Source organism: Daucus carota, chromosome 3, assembly GCF_001625215.2.
Source record: "Daucus carota subsp. sativus chromosome 3, DH1 v3.0, whole genome shotgun sequence".
NCBI lineage: Eukaryota > Viridiplantae > Streptophyta > Magnoliopsida > Apiales > Apiaceae > Daucus > Daucus carota.
In genome coordinates, this window is record NC_030383.2 from 1,049,538 (window position 1) to 1,071,807 (window position 22,270).

Here is a 22,270-nt window from a genome sequence, read left to right on the forward strand (position 1 = left end):
TGCTTTTAAGCCGGAAACAAACACCCATACGATACCTGATCCCTACGGGGCCATATGATAATCCTAGATCGACAAGGCCATAACGTTTGGTAACCCATAACTCTCAGTGTCATTCACATATATGCCGCCACAACTTTACCTTTGTGGACTTGTGGCATCCTATAGGCTACATGTCTTTGCTTAAACTTTGGTGAATCCTTCCATATGTAAATGATTCATTGTCTGACATTACACCTATAAAGGATAAAATGTTCTTGCAAAGAGAATATGTTTTGGTAATATTTTAAAGTAAAGAATTTATACTGCTCTTAGTGATAGATCGATATCGAATAATCGAATACAGTGTTACCAAGCAATGTCTTTGTCAAGTTTCACGCTCGATTTCTTCTCAAATTTCTTTGTTTGTATTCGAGTTTATAACTATAAAATTGAGACACCAATTATCTCTAAAAAATGATGTTAGAATTCGAGTTAATCATTACATGGTATTTTTATTACTATTCGAGATCAAAAGTTCGAATATTTTCAAAAATATCGTGGGCGCGTGAGTATGTTTAATTATAAAAGATAATAGAATGATGCAAAACGATGTCTGAATTTTATCCGTTTTTGCACTCTAATAGGATTTCAATTCACAAATAGGTGGGCGCGTGAGTATGTTTAATTATAAAAGATAATAGAGTGATGCAAAACGATGTCTGAATTTTATCCGTTTTTGCACTCTAATAGGATTTCATTTCACAAATAGGTGGCCAGATTTTGGTTTTATATTTAGAAAAAATGGCTAAGGACCACTTTTCTCAAGAAAAACTATAAAATTTTCTCACAAATATGTTCTTTTCGACAAATAAGACAATATATGATTACCGTATTTCAAATTTGAATTTTGGTATCAAAATAAAAAAAATAAATAAAATTCGGTCACTAACATATATTATCCTCAAGAAAGAACATTTGCCGCCTTCTACTGTATGTCATTATGTCACTAAATCACAGAAATCAGGAAAATAACTACTCCATCAGCTGAGTGCATGTAAATCATCAAAAGCACTAGAAATGAAGACAAAAGTTGGTTGAAGAGCTTGTTTGACAAGTAGTATAAAGCTCTCTGATAACTTGGATTACAATGAAAGTCATAGTAGCACCTAGAGTTGTAAGAGAAACAGAGAGATCTTACATTTAAATCAATGCAATCTTTAATTGCTTTGAAAAACTCTTGCCAACTTACCCAACATTGAAAATGCCCTTCCAACTAAGGAAAGAGACAGACCTGGTGATGATCTAACATTATGATCTAGCATTCATTCATCTGTCGAAAGAGATTATAATTTCTTCGGAGGTCTGAGAACTGTGAATTGCATTGTTACAACATGGCGATGAAGTCGGATTTTGCACAAAAGCTGCTGCATGATCTAAGGCTAAAGAAGGAACGAATGGCTGCATCTCAGAGCTCGGGCACTTCAAGTACCATGGCAAGAGGTAACTTCTGAATTCTGATATGCATATTTTTGAGAAGTGATTGCAATCGACGATGAAAAATTATGATAAATTATATATATAGACACTAGTTAGAACTTAGATAGATAATAGGTAAAATGGCATTTAAGTCACTAGTCAGATACTTGAGTTGGATGACCCAACTGAAAGTTAGTAGCGAGTTGAGTGACCTAAATGTCATTTAACCCGATAGATAACAGCTAATCAGAAGTTTCAACTAATGTAAATCATTGAGCAAACATACCTGGAATTTACACCTCAGTTAGAAATCCAAGGCAGCTTCTGGTGGCAGCCGGCTAGTAGGAAATGCAAATCATAATCGTAAATCTAAAATTTACGATTATGAATTAACAGATCATAGCTGGAACATACATGCACGCGGATATGATTATCTGAAATTCATGATTTACTCCTGGTTATTATTGGAAATCACAGAAACGGTCTCTTTTTTTTTTTTTTTTTGCTTCTCTACTATCGAGTAATGGTGAAGTCCACTGTCCATGATCATCTTACCTTCCCCAAGCCCTGTGCCCGAGTGGGTAATCTCGTGTAGGTTAGACTTCTGTATATCAACAGATATCAAGTCTAATAGACTTCTTTCCCAAAACAGTAACAATTTGTTCATAAACACATGATATTCACAGTTGTTTACTCGCAAAAAATAATTCCTGAGTACTTGGCTGAGTGTGTTTGTGGCCTTAGGTTCGTCTTTGCCCCATTTATTCGGTAAATATTTCTGATTTTTGCGTCTTTTGTTAAGTAGATGGACAAAGAAATTCCGGCCAGACCTACAGAGGAACTCAAAAAACAAAAGGACCAGAACCTGTAAGTTTCGATCTCCAGAACAAAACTGATATACTGTCTAATACTCATTCCATCTACTTGGACAATAGATAAATTGAAATTGCAACCTGAATTTTTTTTATTTTTTTTTGCTTCATTTTTTGTTGTAGGTGAGGCCCAATACAGGAAACTCAAGGAGAAGAGCGAGTGGAAATGCTAGACTACCGACAGATAGTGAAAATTCAAGCCAATTAGTTCAGTACAGAAGTGGCCAGAGCACTGGACAAAGAGTTGATCTGCCTATGGCGATATTGCTTGCCCTTCAGAACAGTGGGAAACACGGAAAGGGCAACTTCTCAGGCGGTAACCCAATGCTACAGTTCCTCCAACAAATTGGAAAGAAATCACTCGACACTGGGAAGATGGCAGGATATGGCAGCCTCAGTAAGCACCATTCTTCGACTAGCCAGTTCCCGACCTTTTCAAATCTTCATGTTAATGAAATATCAAAAGGGGTGCAAAATTTGAATCATATTTTAAGAGCTTGTTCAAATGGCCTTAACATTGACAAGTATTCAATAGAAGTTGGCAAGGAATTGTTAAAAGGGGCTACTGATTTAGAAGAATCCTTGCGGATGCTTGTGAATTTGCAAGAAGCTTCAGAGTACATGATTAAACCTCAGAGAAAGAACAGGATCACTTTACTCGAGGAGGAAGATAGTGACGAAGCTAGCAAGGGGTCAACGATTCAGCAGAAACAACTTGATCTGCCAAGATTCTCATTTGATAAGCCATCAAGGAATTCCCATGGCTTTGTAACAAAGTCTGATTCAAATCAGAGATTGATAGAGCTGACATATCATGCTAGGAGTTCCAGCTTCTCCAACAATCAAGCTTCTAGTTCCAATTCGGAGCCTCATAGACGGTCTTCGAGTTGGAGTTCCAACTTTAAAACTCCTACAGACTCTGAACAAACAAGCCACTCGAATTCATCACGAGCTGCAGCAGAAAAAGGGAGAATGTCAAGCATTATTGCAAAATTGATGGGGTTAGAAGAGATTCCAGAACAAGTACCTTCACAAATCAGACAGAAAGATTCAGGGACGAGAAATGGAGAAGGAATGGGCTTAAAGATCACGTATCTGACAACGAAGAACACTGAGATAAAGACCAAGAAATCTGACAGGCAAGAAAATATAACCAAAAAATACAATGTCTTGAAACAAGACCGCCACGTTTCAGAAACTAAGAACAACAATGTTCCACAGAAAGCTGAAAAGCATCAGGTATTACATCAGCTTAACTCAGTTGTGGCGATTGCTGATGAAAATTTACAAAGGAAGAATCATGAAAGAGCAAAAAGAACTATACATGGTTCAGACCCAGAAAATTCTGCCATCAAATTAGATAAACAACAAAAGAGCATCAACAGGTCAATAGAAGTTTTCGGAAATCAGGTTTTGGAGAAAGAGGCAAGACAGAATTCCATGAAGCACAGGCAACTAAAGACTCCAGAGAAAAGTGAAACCAAGGAACCCATCATTAAAGATGAAATGCATCAGAGATTAAAACTCAAGCATAGAAGTTCAAGTATATTGCAAGAAAAGGCAGAACATAGAAAGGTCACAGCTCAAACAGAAGGCAGAAACTCCGAGAGGCTTACTGCAAGATATCAACCAAAACCCCTGCAGAATAATGAATTGCAGCAGCTTCATATGCTCCGGAAATCTGGTATCCAAGAAGAAAAGCATCAGACCAATAAGAGAGAGGAGCAGAACATAAGAAGTAATTATCAAGCTCCGACACCAAATGGGAGTCCATTAAGATCAGCTACGGCACAAGATGGAAGTCCAGTAAGATCAAAGGTTCCGTTGAAAACAATGCATAATGAAAATAGGTTAACCAAGAAGCATCCACCTATGAACCAAGCTTCAGTCACGAGGAAATATCTTAAAGAAAATAATGATGAAATGCATCAGGAAGAGCAGCCAGATAGCAGACATTAGGAAAATACTGTTGGAGACAAGTCTGCTACTATTGTTTCAATGAACATGGACCACAATGCATCCCCAAGTGAACTAGCCCCACAGATACAGACAGAAAAAGATATGATGCTGCCACTTGAACGAAAGAGGCCTATCCACGTCTTAGCCACTGGAAAGAAGGCCGAAATTACACAGAAGTTTAGAGGACAAATTCCTAGGAAGATGAATGAGAGAATGAACAAGAGAAGTGGAACTTTAACAAACTTGGCAACACCTACAAAACATCAAACTAGTGTTACTCAAGAATCCAGGGAGAGAATTCAGGAGACGGCCACTGAGACAAAGGGATCAGAAGAACATAGTTCTGTCGCATGCAAAGAACCAGAAGAGAGCACGGAAGAAGCTAAATCAGAAGAAATTGTTCAAACCCTGAGTACAGATGAGGAAAAACATTTTGAAACTGCAGCAACCATAGATCCTAGCAGTTCCCAGGATGATGAATGTAGAAGTCTAGAAGTGGTATCGCCTCCAGATGCAAATGACATTGTAAGCTCACTTTTCTTGCTCTCTTTTAGAATAGCAGATAATGATCTTTTAACAAGAAATATTACAAATGAAAACAAACAGGTTATATCTTAAAGTTTGTAGTATCATCACCTTTTACTTCCTTGAATCATGCAGAGCAAAGACACTGCACACCAAGCTCAGCCATCTTCAGAACAGAAGTCCTTGGAAACTTTACCAAGCTCCTTAATTGGTACGTAAATTCCACACACATAATACAATCTCTAAATCTATTCTAATAGTGACAATTCATAGTAAAAGAACTACCTACATAATCTTGCAGGCAGCAATGAAATATCTCACCCTAGATTGCAAGAGCACAAGAAAGCCTTAATATCATGGAAACAAGAGCCACTGACAGAAAACGAAAAGAAACTCAAAGAGACACTGATTACAAGTCCACTATTCTTGAACACAGCAGAAGCACTTTTCAGGCTCAACATACCAGTTGGCATTCTTCATGCAAGTGATCAGATATATCAAGAGAAATCCACAAAGTTCACAATAGACTGTGCTTATGAGGTTATGAATAGGAAAGGAAGAAGACAAGAACTACTTCAACAATGTTTCAAAGTATCCATCTGCAACACAACAGTTAGCTCTTTGGATAATCTGATCAAACAACTATACAAGGACTTCGATAGGCTAAAATACTACGGAGGAAATGAGCATGATGATAATGATGATGCTGAAGCCCTGCTCAAAATGCTCGAGATGGACATCCATAATACACATCCACATCTAAACTGCATGTGGGACTTTGGGTGGAACGAGGTAATGTTTGCATTTGATGGAACCAATGACATTATCAAGGATGTGGAAAGACAAGTGCTGGACGAGCTCATAGATGAGATTACAAGTGAATAGTCACTTGCAGTCGTCTGAAATCGCCTAAAGTTAAAGTTACAGAAAGTAAGTTTTCTTCTAGTATGTTATGTAATGCAAGTTTAACATTTCCCACAGAGTAGAGTTGTAAGAAAGATAATGAAGTTTCATGTTTGTTAATTCGCAATTTTGTTACTATAGTACATGATACATAATACATAGGACATAATTTTCCATCTATCAGAACAGGGCAATAAATGAACAGTACTGAAAAATAGCAAGAATGAAATAATACGAACCGAAACAATTCTAAAAAACATATTAATATGTAATTCAAGTTAAGAAGCATCAAGATAGCTAAGTGAATGAGCATTGACAAAGAAAATGCAACTGTTTCATACCAATTTTATTGTAGCACTGTAATATAAAGTGAAGGGAGTGAGGGAACTGCCTTCAGGTAAATCCTTTGTATGTTCATAGTTCATACACATCTCACAGAATGCACGCGATATGTCTACAAAGGGATTCATTAAATTAACTCGGAGAAAATATTTCTGATAATAAACATAACCTTCATTTTTACAGAGAGCATATTACTTTTCCTTTCCTTGTAAGTACATATGATTCGGGTTAGCTTGTCTAGTTGATATGCGACAAGAGGCTGAAGCCAGGCTGAACCGGAAAAATCAGTTATATTCAGGTGGAATGATGTGCATATATAATATCAAAGAAAATTGAGCATAACCTTCAAGTAAACCTGTGTTTCATCATGCACATCATTGTCATTGATATGAATTGAGATAATTGTGTTTGTAAACATGCGCATTACCTCTAATCTTTTGAGTTCTAAAGGTCTAAAAGAAAATTTTCGTTTTTTCCTTGTAAAAAGAGTAATGCTACATCGACAAAAACGGATACAAGATTGGGTTAAGCATGTGGAAATCTTGTATGTCTTTACTAACGAAGAGTTGGAGCATAAGACCGGAGAAGCTAGAAAGGTCATTTGAAGCCTCTATCAGAAAGCTATACAAATTTCCACCATTCTCTTGCAATCACTAGTCTAAAAAGGAAAAGCTTGTCGACGAACTATTCTCCATCTTTTTTAAAGCTTGCAATCGATTCCTAAAGTCGTCCTTTATCATGCAAGGAAGAAGTTTCTTATACTCATAATATTCTCCAACATTATACATATAAACAAATTTCTTAAAAGTTATCCCCCCTCGTCCCCAGATTGGCGGTTCAATTCTCACTCACCCCGAGATTTATCAGAGCAACTAGTAATTTGTAAGGATACAAAAAGTAATTAAATTTACATAATTTATTGACCTACCAGAAGTTACGACTTTTCTAACACTCTTCTTTCTTTAGATAGCTCTCATAACTACTCTCCTTTTCGCAAAATCTCTGCAAAATAAACACTTAGTTCACTTCTGAACCTCGATAATTAGTAGCTATGGTCTATTTTCTTTCGGTTTCAAGCTTCTTTCTTCTCTTCCTCCAACTTACTTCCCATCTTGCTAGTAAGTGCATCATACAGAAGTTCAAATTACAACTTTTTTATTAATGGAAGAATAAAAAATTTGACATTTTTCGTGTTATGTTCTGCTCAATTTCTGGCAGGACTTATTTCTGCTGCGGGACAGAAAATGTGTTCGTAAAATTTTTCTGAAATGTAAACTTAAATTTTGTAATTACTCTGTTTTGCAGATTCGGAACCATACCTCGGAATAAACTACGGACAAGTCGCTAACAACCTCCCACCGCCATCTGCTGTCGCGAGGCTACTCCAATCCACCTCAATCCAAAAAGTCCGATTATTCGGTGCTGATGCAACCATAATCCAGTCACTAGCCAACACTAACATCGAGATCGCTATCGGAGCATCCAACACCGACATTCCAGCACTTGCAGCAGACTCGAACTTTGTGAAATCATGGATTAATTCAAACATCATTCCATTCTATCCATCCAGCAAAATAACAACAGTTAATGTTGGTAACGAGATCATGAGCTCAACAGACCGTAGTTTAATGTACTTGCTTTTAAAAGCTATGCAAAATGTCCAAAATGCCCTTACTGAGGCCATGCTTGGCGGGAAAATTAAGGTCACAACGGTACATTCACTTGCGATTTTGAAAAGGTCTGATCCACCGTCGAGTGGGAGGTTTGATCCGACGGTGGAGGATTTGTTGAAGGGATTATTGGAGTTTAATAATGCGACTGGGTCGGGTTTCAGTTTTAATCCATATCCGTTTTTTGCGTATCAAAGTGACCCGAGACCTGAAACTCTGGCTTTTTGCTTGTTTCAACCAAATTCAGGCCGACTTGATCCGGGTACTGGCATCAAGTATACTAACATGTTTGATGCTCAGGTACACAGATTTTAACTCATTGTCATTTGTTTTCCAAAAATGAGCAACGGTCAGATGTTTCAAATTATCACATATAATTTATGAATATTAAGACGGTGTATTCAACTGAGATTTTATTGGATTATATGAACATTAAATTATGTGTAGGTGGATGCTGTACGATCTGCGCTGAACGCTATGGGATTCAAAGGCGTAGAAATCGTTATTTCTGAGACAGGATGGCCATACAGAGGAGATAGTAATCAAGTCGGAACAAGCATTGAGAATGCCAAGGCTTACAATGGCAACTTGATTGCGCATTTGAGGTCTATGGTAGGAACTCCGCTGATGCCTGGAAAATCAGTCGATACGTATTTGTTTGCATTGTTCGATGAGGACCTGAAACCCGGACCAGCCTCTGAGCGGTCATTTGGCCTTTTTAAGCCTGATCTCACTGTCACTTATGATGTTATGCTTACTAAGGCTAGCCAGGTGAGTATTACTCTCTCCGTTTTTGAATATCTGTCTTTTGACTTTTTAGCATTATTGACTGTGTTTTCCTTTTGATCTTGTTTATAGTTTGGTATTGTCAATTGAACTCGATTTCTGGTACTCTTTTGGTAATACTGATTGTTCCTATTTTTAGACGTCGCTGACACCAGAGACGCCATCAAGTCCAACAAGGCCTTCGACAATGCCAGCCAGTCCATCAGGCACGCCAAAAAGCGGCGCCTGGTGTGTGCCTAAGACAGGTGTTTCCGATGCCCAACTGCAGGAAAATCTGGATTATGCTTGTGCATTTGGGATCGACTGCACCCCGATCCAACCAGCTGGAGCTTGTTTTGAACCAAACACCCTGGCTGCTCACGCAACATACGCTATGAATCTTCTTTACCAAACTGCAGGGAAGAACCCATGGAACTGTGATTTCTCACAGACAGCCATGCTTTCGTCTATTGATCCTAGTAAGTCTCTCATTATAGTCCGAATAAGTCCATTTCGCAACAAGGTAGTTAAAAAATAATAACAGCCCCTTCATTCCGTAACATTTTCTTAAAATTTCGGATTTTTTAGGTTACAATGGATGCACTTTTCCTGGTGGGAATGCCTAAAGGTAGAGGAGTCCAAGAATCTAATAGTGGTAGTGGCTGCTGAATCTTATTCTGATTCTTGAGCAAGTGGGCTAGGGCTAGAAAGTTCATACTATCATATACTGTATTGTGCTATAAGGGACCAAGAGAAAAATAATTTTGTCATGTTTTCAATGTTTGTAATATTTATCCTAGCCCCCACTAGAGGCGGATCTGATAAATGACACACGGGAACACGTGTTCTCCCTAATACACAATATCGGTTAAATTATAGAATTCCCGCTACAAACTCGTCACCACTTCTTCCATATCATATTTATGTAATGTAATTAGGCCAAACAAATTGAGCAAAAGTATATATGCCTTTATATAATTCTTCAGTTGGTTTCACCCCAAAGTTCAATACTAGATCTTGAATCTTTACCACATTGGTTTCGACTTTCTGGTATAGATAATGTGGGCTATCTACAATACTACTTCGTGTCTGTACATAGTATGCATCACAACTTGGCAACTTGTTACAGAGAGCCAGAGTTGGTTATTCGAGCACTTTGGATTCTTTTTTTTGTAAGAATCAGTACTGAACTTATCATTACAATTTGGAAAACATGATATTCAATCAAATTATTAGAATATGTTAGAATATATATGATCCTGAAAAGCCGTTCTCCTAACACCTCGAGGTTTGAGAAGAATTATTCACTTAACATGATATTAAAGCCCAGGCTCGCGGAAGACTCGGGCTTTGACTCCCTGCGATCTCTAATATTCTCATAATTATACACGAAGGCGAAGTTATGTCTCAAAGATGGGCGCCCATATCCACTCTCGACCCATGATGAGCTTTCGAGTAAGGGGGAATGTTAGAATAATAAACGATTTTGGTAAGACATCCTCCTAATACATTGAGGATTTGGAAGAATTGGTCACTGATTGGTAATAACAAATTTTCTGCAGCAGCCGAAAACTCAAACCTGAGTTTTCAAAAATTAGTTCAAAAAATGAGGAAAATGTACAGGACAAGAAAATTTGCATTGCATCTAACAAATATATTACTTTCAATTGAAACGATTCTTAAGTTTTATACAATTCAGTAACTTCGTATACGGACCCTGCAATTCACCATCTTCGGCTACTGAGCAGGAACTGAGTGATCTTGATAAATGCATTCAAGTATGGAGACCAGTGACAAATAATGTTCATAAACTGACGAATACTATTCTTGAAAATGTAACAAACGTCGTCTGGACTTCTGCAGCTTGCTTGATCTTGTTTCTTTGACGGGTGTTCTGCACATAAGAGGGAGTGCAGCATCTTATCAGATCACTTGTTATATTACAGTACTTCCAAACGCGATTACATTTTGTGCTCAGATTAAACAAGGGATTCAACAAAGTCGTGTATGATGCATGCATTAAGCTTATTATATTGTCAATAAAGAAATATGTACCCTAGAAAAAAAATTCCTTCAAACCAATCAGACCATATTTTATCCCCCCAGAATTTGGCAATAAGATGCAAAGGACAAGAGGATGATAAAAGTTTTGATTAAAAATAATGTGCCCATGCTGAAATGGATAAGATTGTTATGGAGAGGTCAGAGGTCTATATGAAGCAACAAGCAAGTTGATTAAAGATAGACCATAGTCCATAGTTCATACTCCATAGACTGGTTCCATGTTCAGGCTTTCAAAGCCCCCCACCCAGAGGAAGGTCCTAATTTACGCAAACTCCTCTTGGTGTACGCTGTCTTGCCTTATTTCGTGCCCAAAATGTCAATCATGTGGAGAAGCAACCAGATATAAAATTTTGCAACTTATTGTCCAGTTTTAAGACTCTGCGACACAGACAATATATAAACCTAAAAGAGAGATTAATGAGATTTTCTTGATCCAGCCAGCATCATAAAGTTGCTCTTAACAAATAACACATTATTTGCAGGTATAATTCAAAGCATGTGCATATCCTAACCTCGTAAGACCCTACTTACGACTTGGCATACTCCATATGCTTAGTTTGCCGGTATGATTATCATCAAGGCGACATCAACTCATAAATATGCAGGTTCCACAGTTCCCAGTCCCCACCCCCATATATGGTTATATTAAACAAGAACATGCTACATAATTGCAAGTTGCAACCTTTTAACCACTCCTCCCTGTTTATCTCGCTCGAATTAATGGTCCTTCCCATGGTTTTGGAACATCCAAATCATTCATTAAAGCTTAAACAAACATGTAGAACAACACATTTAACATCGGAAACCAATAATTAACACACAAATTCTATCCGAACATTTAAACAGACGTACATGAGGTAGGGGCAGTGGTTACCTATCAGTGTCGGAAGCTGTAGTCGATTGTGCAAGAGATTCAAGAATAAGGTCAAGAGATAGCAAAGACATCTTAGCAATCTCTGAAACAGCAGCATTTCGGACAGAAGGAGCATCACTACTCAAATCCTCATACGCAGCTTCAAACGCGCGTTGCCAGAATTTGGGCAACCGAATTGTCTTGCTATGAGTATACACATCCCACATATGCCTCACCACTTTCTCCCTCTCCTCTACTTCCTGCAATCAATCACACACACAAAAACAATTTCATAAAAATTTCAGACCAATCAAACTTACATTTCAATACTCACGCAAAGTCTAATTCTCGAATCCTAAACATTTTATACCAAAAGAACAAGAATCCATTGTACTACCAAGAATCACAATCACAACTCTAGATACCCATTCTCTCATTACCTAGACTCGAGCCATCGATCATACATATCAATAGACTACCTTAAAATCAAGATCACAATCCATTAGCCTACTATGAATCACAATTGTAACTCCAAAATTCTAAATAACTCATACACTAGCTCCCCAATAAAACTCGAACCTTTGATGACAGACGGGTATCCACTGGACTACAATACCAGAAATCACAAACTACAATTCAAAACCATATAAAAATCATCACACTCCCAAACTCCAATCACAACAAACATCAAACACGAAAAACCCATCAAACACAAATTTTCAAAAAATCACAGTACTTACAAGGATATCAAGATCAGAGTGCAGAGGAGAGTCATACTCATCAGCCAAAGCTCCAGCAGAAGACCAGTTAAGAGTCACAGAGCCAGTAAACATGGACCAAAAAGCAAGAACAAGAATAACAACCAAAGCCCACAATTTATACCTCGTTTTTCCAAACACAGAGGAGTTACTATTGTTGCAAGTATCAGATGAACATGAGCCAGAGGATTCACGTTTGAGGATCAGGCTTGTGGCTGAGGGTTTTTTGTAGGTGAGGTCTTGATCTTCTGTGTAGAAGTCTAGAGCTTTCATTATGAAGATGCAGGGGATTGTTTAGAGTTAAAGGGGTTTAAGTGTAGTTATGGATGTGATGAAGGTGATATGGTGCGGGAGGGAAAGCAGAGTGGTGGTAATCAAGAGTATTTATTATTGGAGGCGGGGGTTGGCGATAGCTACTTTTAAAATAGTGCTGATTTGTATCCTATACTTAGATTTACTGTAATAATACTTGTTCCGTTTCAAATTATATGTCAGACTTTAAAAAATCACACACTTTAGGGAAAATAAATATTCACAGATTAATTGTATTAAATTATTATAATATCTGAAATGAGATTAATTTAGAAAATATAAATAAGAATTATGTGGAGTAAAATTGATTTTGAAAATATGATTTTACATTAAAAGTTAAATTGGGACAACTAATTTGAAATAAATTTTCCTGTTAAAAGTGGATATGTAAATTAAATTGAAACGGAGAAGTACTATGACCCTGTTTGGGGTCAATTTTTTTTTAAAATTTTAAGGGCTTATTTTTTCAAATATATGTATATATTTTTATAATTTTTTATATATACATATCAATTATTTGTTTTTATATACGTTATTCAAAAAAAAAAAGAATAAGGATTTATTTCAGAAAAGAATAAAAGGTATACATTTTTTTCCAGAAATAAACATTTGTTTTAAAAAAATAAATTTACCTAAACGACTATATATTTAATTACAGAAGACGGGGGATAAATTCTTATTAGTGGACTATATCGGGAAGTTAGTTAAATAATGATGGGACGAAAAATCTTAATATTTTATAAACAAATTCAAAAATTCTAACAATAAATCTAAACGTTATCGTTGCTGAGAATATTGATTTCGACCTTATCATGAAAAAGAGATTCATAGAGAGTCATTGACTCGTAATTTTATAGACTGTTCTAAAGGATTTTGCGTCCTTTTTAATCTGGCTGACTCAGTCCGTATTTCAATTTTGCTTATGACGTGACAAAAGATAATTTAATAATTTTGTCTCATGATCTTTTAAAAATTGAAGCCACGATTGTTGTAGGCATATGTTGAGAAAAACAATAATTTTAAATTTTGATATATTTGAGTTGCTCGAAATTCTGATCTTGTTTACAATCATGATCTGTACGTTCATAATAAATTTTCTTGTTTACATTTTCTTAGTAAATTTTCTTGAATGAAAATCTGATATATAACTGACAAAAAAAGTTCTGTTATACTTCCTCCGTCCCATAACTCTGGGTTTGTTTGACTTTTGATAGTCAAATTGACCAAATTTTAACAACAAATTACATATATAATATGATTAAAAATAATCATAAAAATTATATCATTAAAAAATATATTTTATGTACTTTATTATGCATATTTATATTTTTAAAATTACAAGAGAATTACATGTAATTTATAGTCAAAATTCGGCCAATTTAATTATAAGAAATCAAATAAGTCAAAATTATGAGATGAAGGAAGTATAAATTATTATTAAAATAAATTAAAAAACTCTATATTTTAGAAAAATCTCAAAATACGCCCGTGAACTAAACAAACCGGCAGGAAGGAATGACCAAGGAGTAAACAACTGTGGTTTTATTCTTCCCCGACAATCGACCTTCGTGATAAGTAGCGGACCCCATGTAGGTCATGATTTGGATGAAGTTTATGATTTGGATGAAATTTGTATATAACTTTTTTTTTTTTTTTGTCAATTAAGTTTATGTATAAGTTATGTTTTTTTTTAAATAAACTAGTCAATTCAATAATAAAAAACCATACGGCATCTACATATAAAATTTTATAAAAAATTTGATTTTCTCATCATATTTTATAAGTATGATTTAGTCATTTTTTGTCAGATTAATACACATGAGCTTCAAAGTATCTTCAAATCTTTTTCATAGCTTTTATGGCATTTTTGGTCCAACAAAAAGGAAGGTAGGTATATTCATAACACGAGTCAGCTGAAATAAACATGCCAAAACTTAGGATTAATTTGCAAAGATGATAGTAATCTCTAAATTCTATTGACCAAAGTTTTAGTATCCGTGTACGAAGTACGGGCATAAAGCTAGTTTTAATAATCTTCCAATAATTCTTATATATATATGTCAAATTAATATTTTAATCAAACACCCTCGTTCCCAATTTCACTTCTTCCAATAATTTACATTTGACCAATACTTGTATAATAAAAAAAGTGGGAATATGACAATAAACTAATACAACAAATATTGTTAAATTTATTTTTTTTCAGTTTAATAATATGATTAGTATTTTTTATAATAAATAAATTTAAATTTTAAGATTAGCTATAACATAACACTCGAAAAATGGGGACGATTGAATATATTACGTGCCTGGTTGGATGACACTATTTATGACTTTTTTTTTTATAAGAAGTCGTCTTCTATTTTTTTTGATCTGTTTGTACAAAAGTCAGAAACACTTATAAAAAGTTGATAATACTAATTTTTGTTCCGTGACTTCTATTTTTCTTCAAACAGTTTAATCATTTATAAATGTTAATCACTTCTCAATTTTAATTCATTTTTTTATTTTAAATAAGAAGCACTTTTTTAAATTTATCAAAACGGTCCCTAAATCTTACATATGAGATCACAGTTAGACACTTCATAATAATACGAGAAAATGAGATAATAAAACAAATAATATGCGTGCCAGTGGGGTTGGTTGGTTCAATTAAACTATAAATCTGACCAGACACAAGTTATAAAAATGACGTCGATTGTTGTCAATCAAATTCAACACCGCGTAGTTGAATTGTACCACGAATCCACGATGTCATAAGTCGTCTATAGACTCTCCGTTTATTATTGCTTTCGTAACCTCTCCAATACCGACCTATTTTTTATTATTCTATTTTATTTTTAAAATGGAGCTTCCCAAGTCCCAACTATACTAATCTAGGTAAAGACCTTGAAAATGATTCTAGCAAGTACTGAATTGATCGATCAATTATATGATCTAGAACATTTCCAGTATAGTAGGCTAAGATAATTGATTAAAAAGGTATATATTATTAATTACGTGAAATTTGTTAAATTTGTAAGTTATATTTCAATGATAGTCTCTTTTAATTGTTATATATTAAAAATAAAATTACATTACATATAAAATTATATCATTTTAATATGATATTAGATTAGAGGTTCGGCAAATATAAACAAAATTAATACTCCCGTTAAAAATAGTAAACACTAAAAATGTTATAAAATTAAACCATAACCAACTTTTACTAATATCATTTTATTAAATAGTAAAAAAATAAATAAAGAGAGTCGGGGAACTATTGGCTAAGAGATCCTTAGATATCCCCCGTTAACTTGCTCGGTATTGTTAAAAATATATAAATAAATTAATAAATATTCATGACCTAACAACTTACACATGACTTGAGCTTCTCAATAATTGAAAATACTTTTGTCAAAGGCGAAAAAAATAATTCCTTTAGTATGTTTAAAAACCTTATAACTCCCAACTTGGAGGGTATTTTCTTATATATTATCTTGGTCAAAAGTATTTTCATAAAAAAATATAATCTTAGGTAGCAAAAAGTCAGCTCAATTGGTGAAGTACTGAAATCCAAAATATATATAATTTTATAAGAAAAATATTAAAAGCGTCGAATTTAGACGAAATACATGTGGTTAAGATGTATCATGATTCATGCGGAACGAAATGCATGCATAATGCGCGTCCAATCTTTAAAAATTACTCCCTCCGTCCCTCTGGATTATATACATATGGAATGGGTACGGAGATTAAGAAAAATGTATAAAGTAGTGTAAAGTAATGAAAAAGAGAAGATAAACTGGGTAAAGTGGTGGTACCTATTAATATTTAAGAAATAAATTTGAAAAAGTAGATGAAAGTAGTGGGTGGGTGGGATTTTTATATTATAAAAATATACTATTTTGTGAAAGTTTTAAAATGTATAGAATTAAGTGGGACATCCCGAAAAGGAAAGTGTATAAAAATCAGTGAGACGGAGGGAGTAATACATAATGGCTTGAGAATTAAAATTTTAAAAATAACTATAATACCGCTGTCCGAAACAAAATCTGGCCTCATGTTTCATGTCACATTTGGCTCAAATTGTTTATAATAATAAACATGTGATTTCATTTATTCATGCTTATAAAGGAGAACCATATAATATTATTAATTTGTCCTTTGCTTTTACTAAAAAGAAGTAGTAGTTTACTTCTTACCTTTTCAGGTGCTTATCTTTTATTTGCCGGTTTGTACTACTATTTACTTCATAAAATAACTTTAACTACCTTCAGGATTCGAAGATTTTTGCTTACTGTTGTTGTAGAAATAACAATTCTTAACCGAAAGATAAATATCTACCCTTTATATAACAGTAACATACACAGATTAGATAGTTAGATATAAGTATTTGCGATGCTAGTATAAATAAACAGTTGAATTGAATAGCAGGCTCAACTCCTCAATATTTCACGTCGGTTAAATAATAAGTATAAAAAGTTTTCGTAAAAACAAATAAACAATTAATGTATGTTAATTTATAGATATTTTTGGACTGATTTTCAGTGGGTCGTTGGATCCATCATGCATTCATCAATTTTCAAATTTGCTATCCAATCTGTTGTTAGTTTTGGATATCGGCCCTGTTTGAGGATTAGCTGTTAGCGGATTGAATTAGATGTTTTGACTAGCGGATTGAAATAGATGTTTTGACTAGCGAATTGAATTAGCTGTTTATCGTAAAACTGTTTGAGTAATAGCTGATTGATTAGCTTTTTTTGACACAAACCAAAACCTCTAACCCAAAAAACTCCTCAAAGTAGCTTTTTCAAAATTAGATTTTTGGGTCTAAACCTCTATTTCAATCCGCTAAGAGCAAGTCCAACAATGTCATAACAATTGCCTTATAAATATAATAAAAAATAGTGTCCTAGTGATTTAGGACATCATTTTAATATACCAACTCCAACAACATGCCTTATTAATGTGCCTTATAATTAAAATAGTAATATATTTGAATTATTGTTGGAGGGAAATGAAAAAGAGAGAGGAGAGAGATGTGTTAAAATGAGTGAAAGCTAATTTTTTATTGGTACAAATGATTTAGGACATGCATACTTGTGCCTCAAAAATAAGGCATTTGAGAGATGTCCTAGTGTTTTAAGGCACCACTAGGACATTGTTGGAGCACTCATTTGCTTCAAATGCCTTAAATTTTGATTTAGGACATCAATTTGAGGCACTCTTGGACTTGCTCTAACTACCAAACACTTATATTAGCGGATTCTAGTGGTCAAACCTCTAAATCACTTAAACCTCTAATTTTGCCTCAAACCTCTAACTTCCAAACATGACCATTATATAATTTAAATTAATTGATATAATTATCTAATTTCTACTATACTCTTTTGCGATAATTTAAAAGAGATCAAAATCCTTCCAAACAAGAACGAAATTCTAATACATTTTCAGATACAAATCTCCATCTCATTTTTACTATTATAAAAGTATTTTGAAATCTCGTGATCCAAACGATAGATCCATCAGACCGCTTGAAACCACAAGCTCTCGCAGCTTCGGTGGGGATAGCCGGAAGGATATGAACAAAGAAAAGGTACAGTAGAGGGATCAAAATCACCCCTCAAGTCATTGTCCAAGAAGCACAAATGAATAATTGTGACAAATCCATTGGCGTATGAACAAGATGGGTTTTATTCATCAGTTGAATGGTCACTTTCAGCTAGAATTTGCAGAGGAGTTGTAAAGCACAAAAATAGTGAAAGAGCAGTTCCACTAAACAACAGTGGTTGGTTTAGTACAAATTGATGGACTGGGAATGAGATTATTGGGAATTAATGCATGTGGTTTTTTTGACGTTTGATATAACGTGACAGTGACGCCATTCTACTTTTTCAGACAAGTCAATTGCTGTAGAACAAAATGTAAAAAAGGTGAAAAATAAGAGGAAATGTGGCTGGAGAATTCCATATGATTTATGAAATAAAATGGCCTTGTGACAGGCTTTTTTGCAGATCTAACTTGGCTGAGTTTGGGCTTGGAGGCCCGTATCGTAGTTTTGATTTTTAGTCCAACTTATCAAGACTTACGATCTACGAATACGGTGAAACCTCTAAATTCTAATATTATTTTATCGTGAATCCTTAATTAGTAAGTGGCGAGATTGTATTGAGATCAGGGGAGAGCCGGTACGGCGAATAAAATCGGAATAACGTGGGTTTTAATAATTGAAAATGTCAATCGCAATTTTATAATTTGGTTTCGGTTTCGACTTCAAAACTTCAGATGGATTTTATTTGTTCGGTTTTGGATAAAAAATTGTATAAACAGAAGAAAGAATTATTATACATGAATAATCAAAACTTGCGGAAGGGTATGAAATTTCAGGCCTTTAGATGAAGAAGACAACAGTTAATATTAGTTTATATTACAAGAATAGCTCATGACAGAAACACGTCTCACAAATAAAAGCACATCTCTCATGAATCTGCAAAATGCAAAACAAGATGGAAATGTTACAAATGTTACATGCATTATGAAAGGCAAACAAAGAGAGAATTTTTAAATGCTAAACTATGCAGAGAACGCTTATCTTGCATCTAAATAAGCGATCAAAAAAGGAACATTTATACACAGATACACGTGCAAATTCTTAATTTAAAAATTAACCTTTCATATAAATTCGAAATAATATATAATATTTATTTTATAAATTGGTCAGTTTTTTTTGGATCGATTCCTATTTTCTAAATATAACATGAACCGAATAATCGATTCAAGTTTGATTTCTAAATTTTCAGTTTTGATTTCAGTTGGACGTCATATACTATTTCAGATTTTAGCAGTTTAGCAATTTTTAGTTTCAGTTTTATTCAATTTTTTTTTCATTTTCAAGCAGGTTGTTAAGGGTTAATTTTACATTCAGAATTATAGATTATACATTTTCCGAATGGCAGAGTTTAAACAAACAAAATTTGAATTTCTTTATTTAATCTAAATTTTTATTCTCATAATTTTCTAAAACTTGCTTCATTTTCTTTTACAGATGTAAATTACCAGTTAGTCAGCTAGTCTACGATTGTATTACTTCATTTAAATTCCGGCTAATAATATTCAATTTCATTCTATTTAATCTGTAATAAGATTTCCAAAAAAAAAAAATCTGTAATAATTTTAAAGTCTCTGCATTCCCTTAAAACATCGGCTAATCATGTATTATGCTTTTAATTAACTGTTATTTAAATCCCTTTTAATCTCACATTAACACTGCTCAATGCTCATAACCAAATTAGAATAACACAATCTCCTATACCGTCAATATACAACAATATAAAGATAATTTCTTAATTTAGCCAGCACCATAAAATCCATAGGATATAGCTGCTTCAACTTGAATTTTAGACCTCAACACGAGTACAAACTGATCTGATCATATCCGATTCATCAGCACATTGCTGTGTAAATCATATCGCAAACTAAAACCGAAAATATTTATTGGAATACCACTTTTTATTTTCGCAAAACCAACCTATCCCAGATCAATACTCACAAGAATAAAAATAGAAAAACAATCATCAAATAAATAAAACCAACATATCCACATCGCGGACAAAAAACAATTATTTAAATAAATAATAGAAAACGAATTCACACAATACTTGTGAAGCATTCAGAATGAGTAGGAGGTGTTGATCATCACTTTAAAAATCGGAATATTTATAGTTCATCATCACTATGCTCACAGTTGCTCCATAACAAGCAATATACTATTTATAAAAAATAACAAGAACTGAAAATCGCTGAAGATAAAATCATCAGAAAGGATATAAATCTCAATCAGCAGACACTACAAAAGTGCCTCTTCAGACGACCGTCGTGAGAATTTGACATCCATATCATCAACTGAATCATGTCACACACTCTCCGCTCCGTCTCATTCATTTATATTTTATTCGGAAACTAATTTCGACATCAATATATCAAATTTTACAAACTAAAGATACAAGCTCAGATAATTGCACCAGCATTTCACTGACAAAGTCTCATAAGTCCAGACATAAATTAAGAGCAAAATCATCATCGCTAATCACAACTTAATCCTTAATTAACACCAAGCAATCAAATTAATCTCAGATAAGCTCCACATTGTGGATTTTATACAGACAATCAACATGGCATCAGTTCAGACCGCCCGTCTGCTTTTTATCCTCATCGAAATAATCAACAAATACACAAAATTAAATCAATAAATAAATTATTAACGGGAAAGCATCAGATAATAAGCGGAGTTTTGTTCCACATAATATTTCAGTGGTTAAGCATAAAAACAATTTTAACATCACTTGCTTTCCCCTTAAGAAAATAATTCAAAAATTGAAAATTATTAAAATGAATAGGCATCAGAGAATAATTTGAGAATAGTTATCAACACAAACAATCAGTGTGTAGGATAAGATTAAACATCATATGCCATAAAAAAATATAATAATTAAACACGCTCACGCACCCAAACAATTTAAACCACCCGAACTCTCGACTTCCGATAAGCGGAGAGAATATATGTTATGCATATATAGGAAGGTCCATTTGACTCCAGTGCTAAACTAATAGAAGCAAAGGGTTGGTAAGCCATCCTGAAGATCGATATATGCACCAGTTATATCTCCTTGTGTATACATACAGATTTTTCACAAAGAGAGGGTAAACCAGATGCAAATACATAACAATATATGTTATTCATTTTAGAAAAAATAAGGCTGATTTCTAATAATCATATTCATACCTCAGAGGCGGAGGGATGAATAAGAAAAGGCAAGGGAAGGTGATATATATAGGGATTGATTTGGAGCTAGCCAACTAGGGTTTAGTAAGCCCATGGATTGGGTTTTGGGCTTGGCATATAAATCTGTTCATGAGCCCACTTCACAGGCCCACGGTTCTACAACCCAACACTAGCACTCTATCATTACACTATTATTAAAATTAAAATATTAAAAAAATTATTATTAAGCGGAAACATTAAAAATTTAAGTCGTTTAGCTGGTATTTGGTCTACAACCAAATTTCAGAAAGAGTAAAGAAAATTGAAAGATAAAATTTTTTGAAATTGTATATTTATTATTAATTAATTAATTAAAAAAGATGTTATGCACATAAAATCTAATTAGACCCAATACAAATTAATTTTAAAATTCTAGTCAAGTATCAGACATATTTTAGGATAACTTAAAACCACAGTCTAAGAGCATCTTCAACGGTGTTGGCTATAATAGTTGGCTAAATTGGACCTGTGAGACATTATGTAAAATTTGCTGAACCTGTAAAACATTTTGCTACAATGGTACTGGCTATATTGGTTGGTTATAATTTAAAAATAGTATGTTATTAATATTTTAAATTGTAAAAATAGAATATATCAGTTCAATATGGTAATAAATGATGTACAATCTTCCTACAGATTTTCTTACAGACCTGTAGAGGTTCGATAAATTTAGCCATCCATAGGAGGTTGGCTCATGGTTGGAGTTGAAATCTTTTTATTTTAAGTATGCCAACTCATCTTTAGCCAAGTGCTTTAGATGGTTGAAGATGCTCTAAATAGTCTAAAATTTCAATACATTTTTCATATATCTGGATTTAAGGAAAGGAAAGTATTAGCTATGCAAAAACCTTTCTCAAAATTTTCCCAAATTACATATTATATTTTATTATCGGATATATTATCAATTAACAGACATACACATACTCCCTGCATAGTGCATACCATATTAACATTACCTATTTGGAAAAAAAAAAATGGGAAAAATTGGA

At 34.0% G+C, this 22,270-nt stretch overlaps 3 protein-coding genes and 4 non-coding genes across 7 annotated transcripts; 2 read left to right on the top strand and 5 right to left on the bottom strand.

Annotated features, from left to right (window-relative positions):
- The first annotated feature begins 1,049 nt into the window (after positions 1–1,049).
- Positions 1,050–5,841, top strand: LOC108211814 (uncharacterized). Its single transcript, XM_017383508.2, is given in 5 exon segments — positions 1,050–1,479; positions 2,261–2,322; positions 2,451–4,811; positions 4,947–5,022; positions 5,113–5,841. Coding segments are annotated over 5 exon segments (3,192 nt in total). The 5' UTR covers positions 1,050–1,370; the 3' UTR covers positions 5,697–5,841.
- A 1,124-nt stretch (positions 5,842–6,965) lies between these two features.
- On the top strand, positions 6,966–9,468 carry LOC108211969 (glucan endo-1,3-beta-glucosidase 7). Its single transcript, XM_017383703.2, has 5 exons — positions 6,966–7,174; positions 7,362–8,026; positions 8,174–8,497; positions 8,652–8,970; positions 9,080–9,468. The coding sequence occupies exons 1-5, from the start codon at positions 7,108–7,110 to the stop codon at positions 9,115–9,117; spliced, it is 1,413 nt and encodes a 470-aa protein (XP_017239192.1). The 5' UTR covers positions 6,966–7,107; the 3' UTR covers positions 9,118–9,468.
- A 540-nt stretch (positions 9,469–10,008) lies between these two features.
- Positions 10,009–12,553, bottom strand: LOC108211407 (uncharacterized). Its single transcript, XM_017383002.2, has 3 exons — positions 12,149–12,553; positions 11,430–11,668; positions 10,009–10,385 (listed from the first exon to the last, which is right to left on the bottom strand). Exons 1-3 carry the CDS (start codon positions 12,437–12,439, stop codon positions 10,313–10,315), a joined length of 603 nt encoding a protein of 200 aa, XP_017238491.1. The 5' UTR covers positions 12,440–12,553; the 3' UTR covers positions 10,009–10,312.
- Positions 12,554–20,129: 7,576 nt separating this feature from the next.
- LOC135151824 (small nucleolar RNA Z105) lies at positions 20,130–20,198 on the bottom strand. The gene has a single exon (XR_010290735.1). It is a non-coding gene; the product is annotated as a small nucleolar RNA Z105 (small nucleolar RNA).
- A 71-nt stretch (positions 20,199–20,269) lies between these two features.
- LOC135151839 (small nucleolar RNA Z161/Z228) lies at positions 20,270–20,369 on the bottom strand. Its single transcript, XR_010290750.1, has one exon. It is a non-coding gene; the product is annotated as a small nucleolar RNA Z161/Z228 (small nucleolar RNA).
- Positions 20,370–20,724: 355 nt separating this feature from the next.
- Positions 20,725–20,810, bottom strand: LOC135151833 (small nucleolar RNA R16). The gene has a single exon (XR_010290744.1). It is a non-coding gene; the product is annotated as a small nucleolar RNA R16 (small nucleolar RNA).
- Positions 20,811–20,852: 42 nt separating this feature from the next.
- Positions 20,853–20,934, bottom strand: LOC135151834 (small nucleolar RNA R16). Its single transcript, XR_010290745.1, has one exon. It is a non-coding gene; the product is annotated as a small nucleolar RNA R16 (small nucleolar RNA).
- Positions 20,935–22,270: the final 1,336 nt, after the last annotated feature.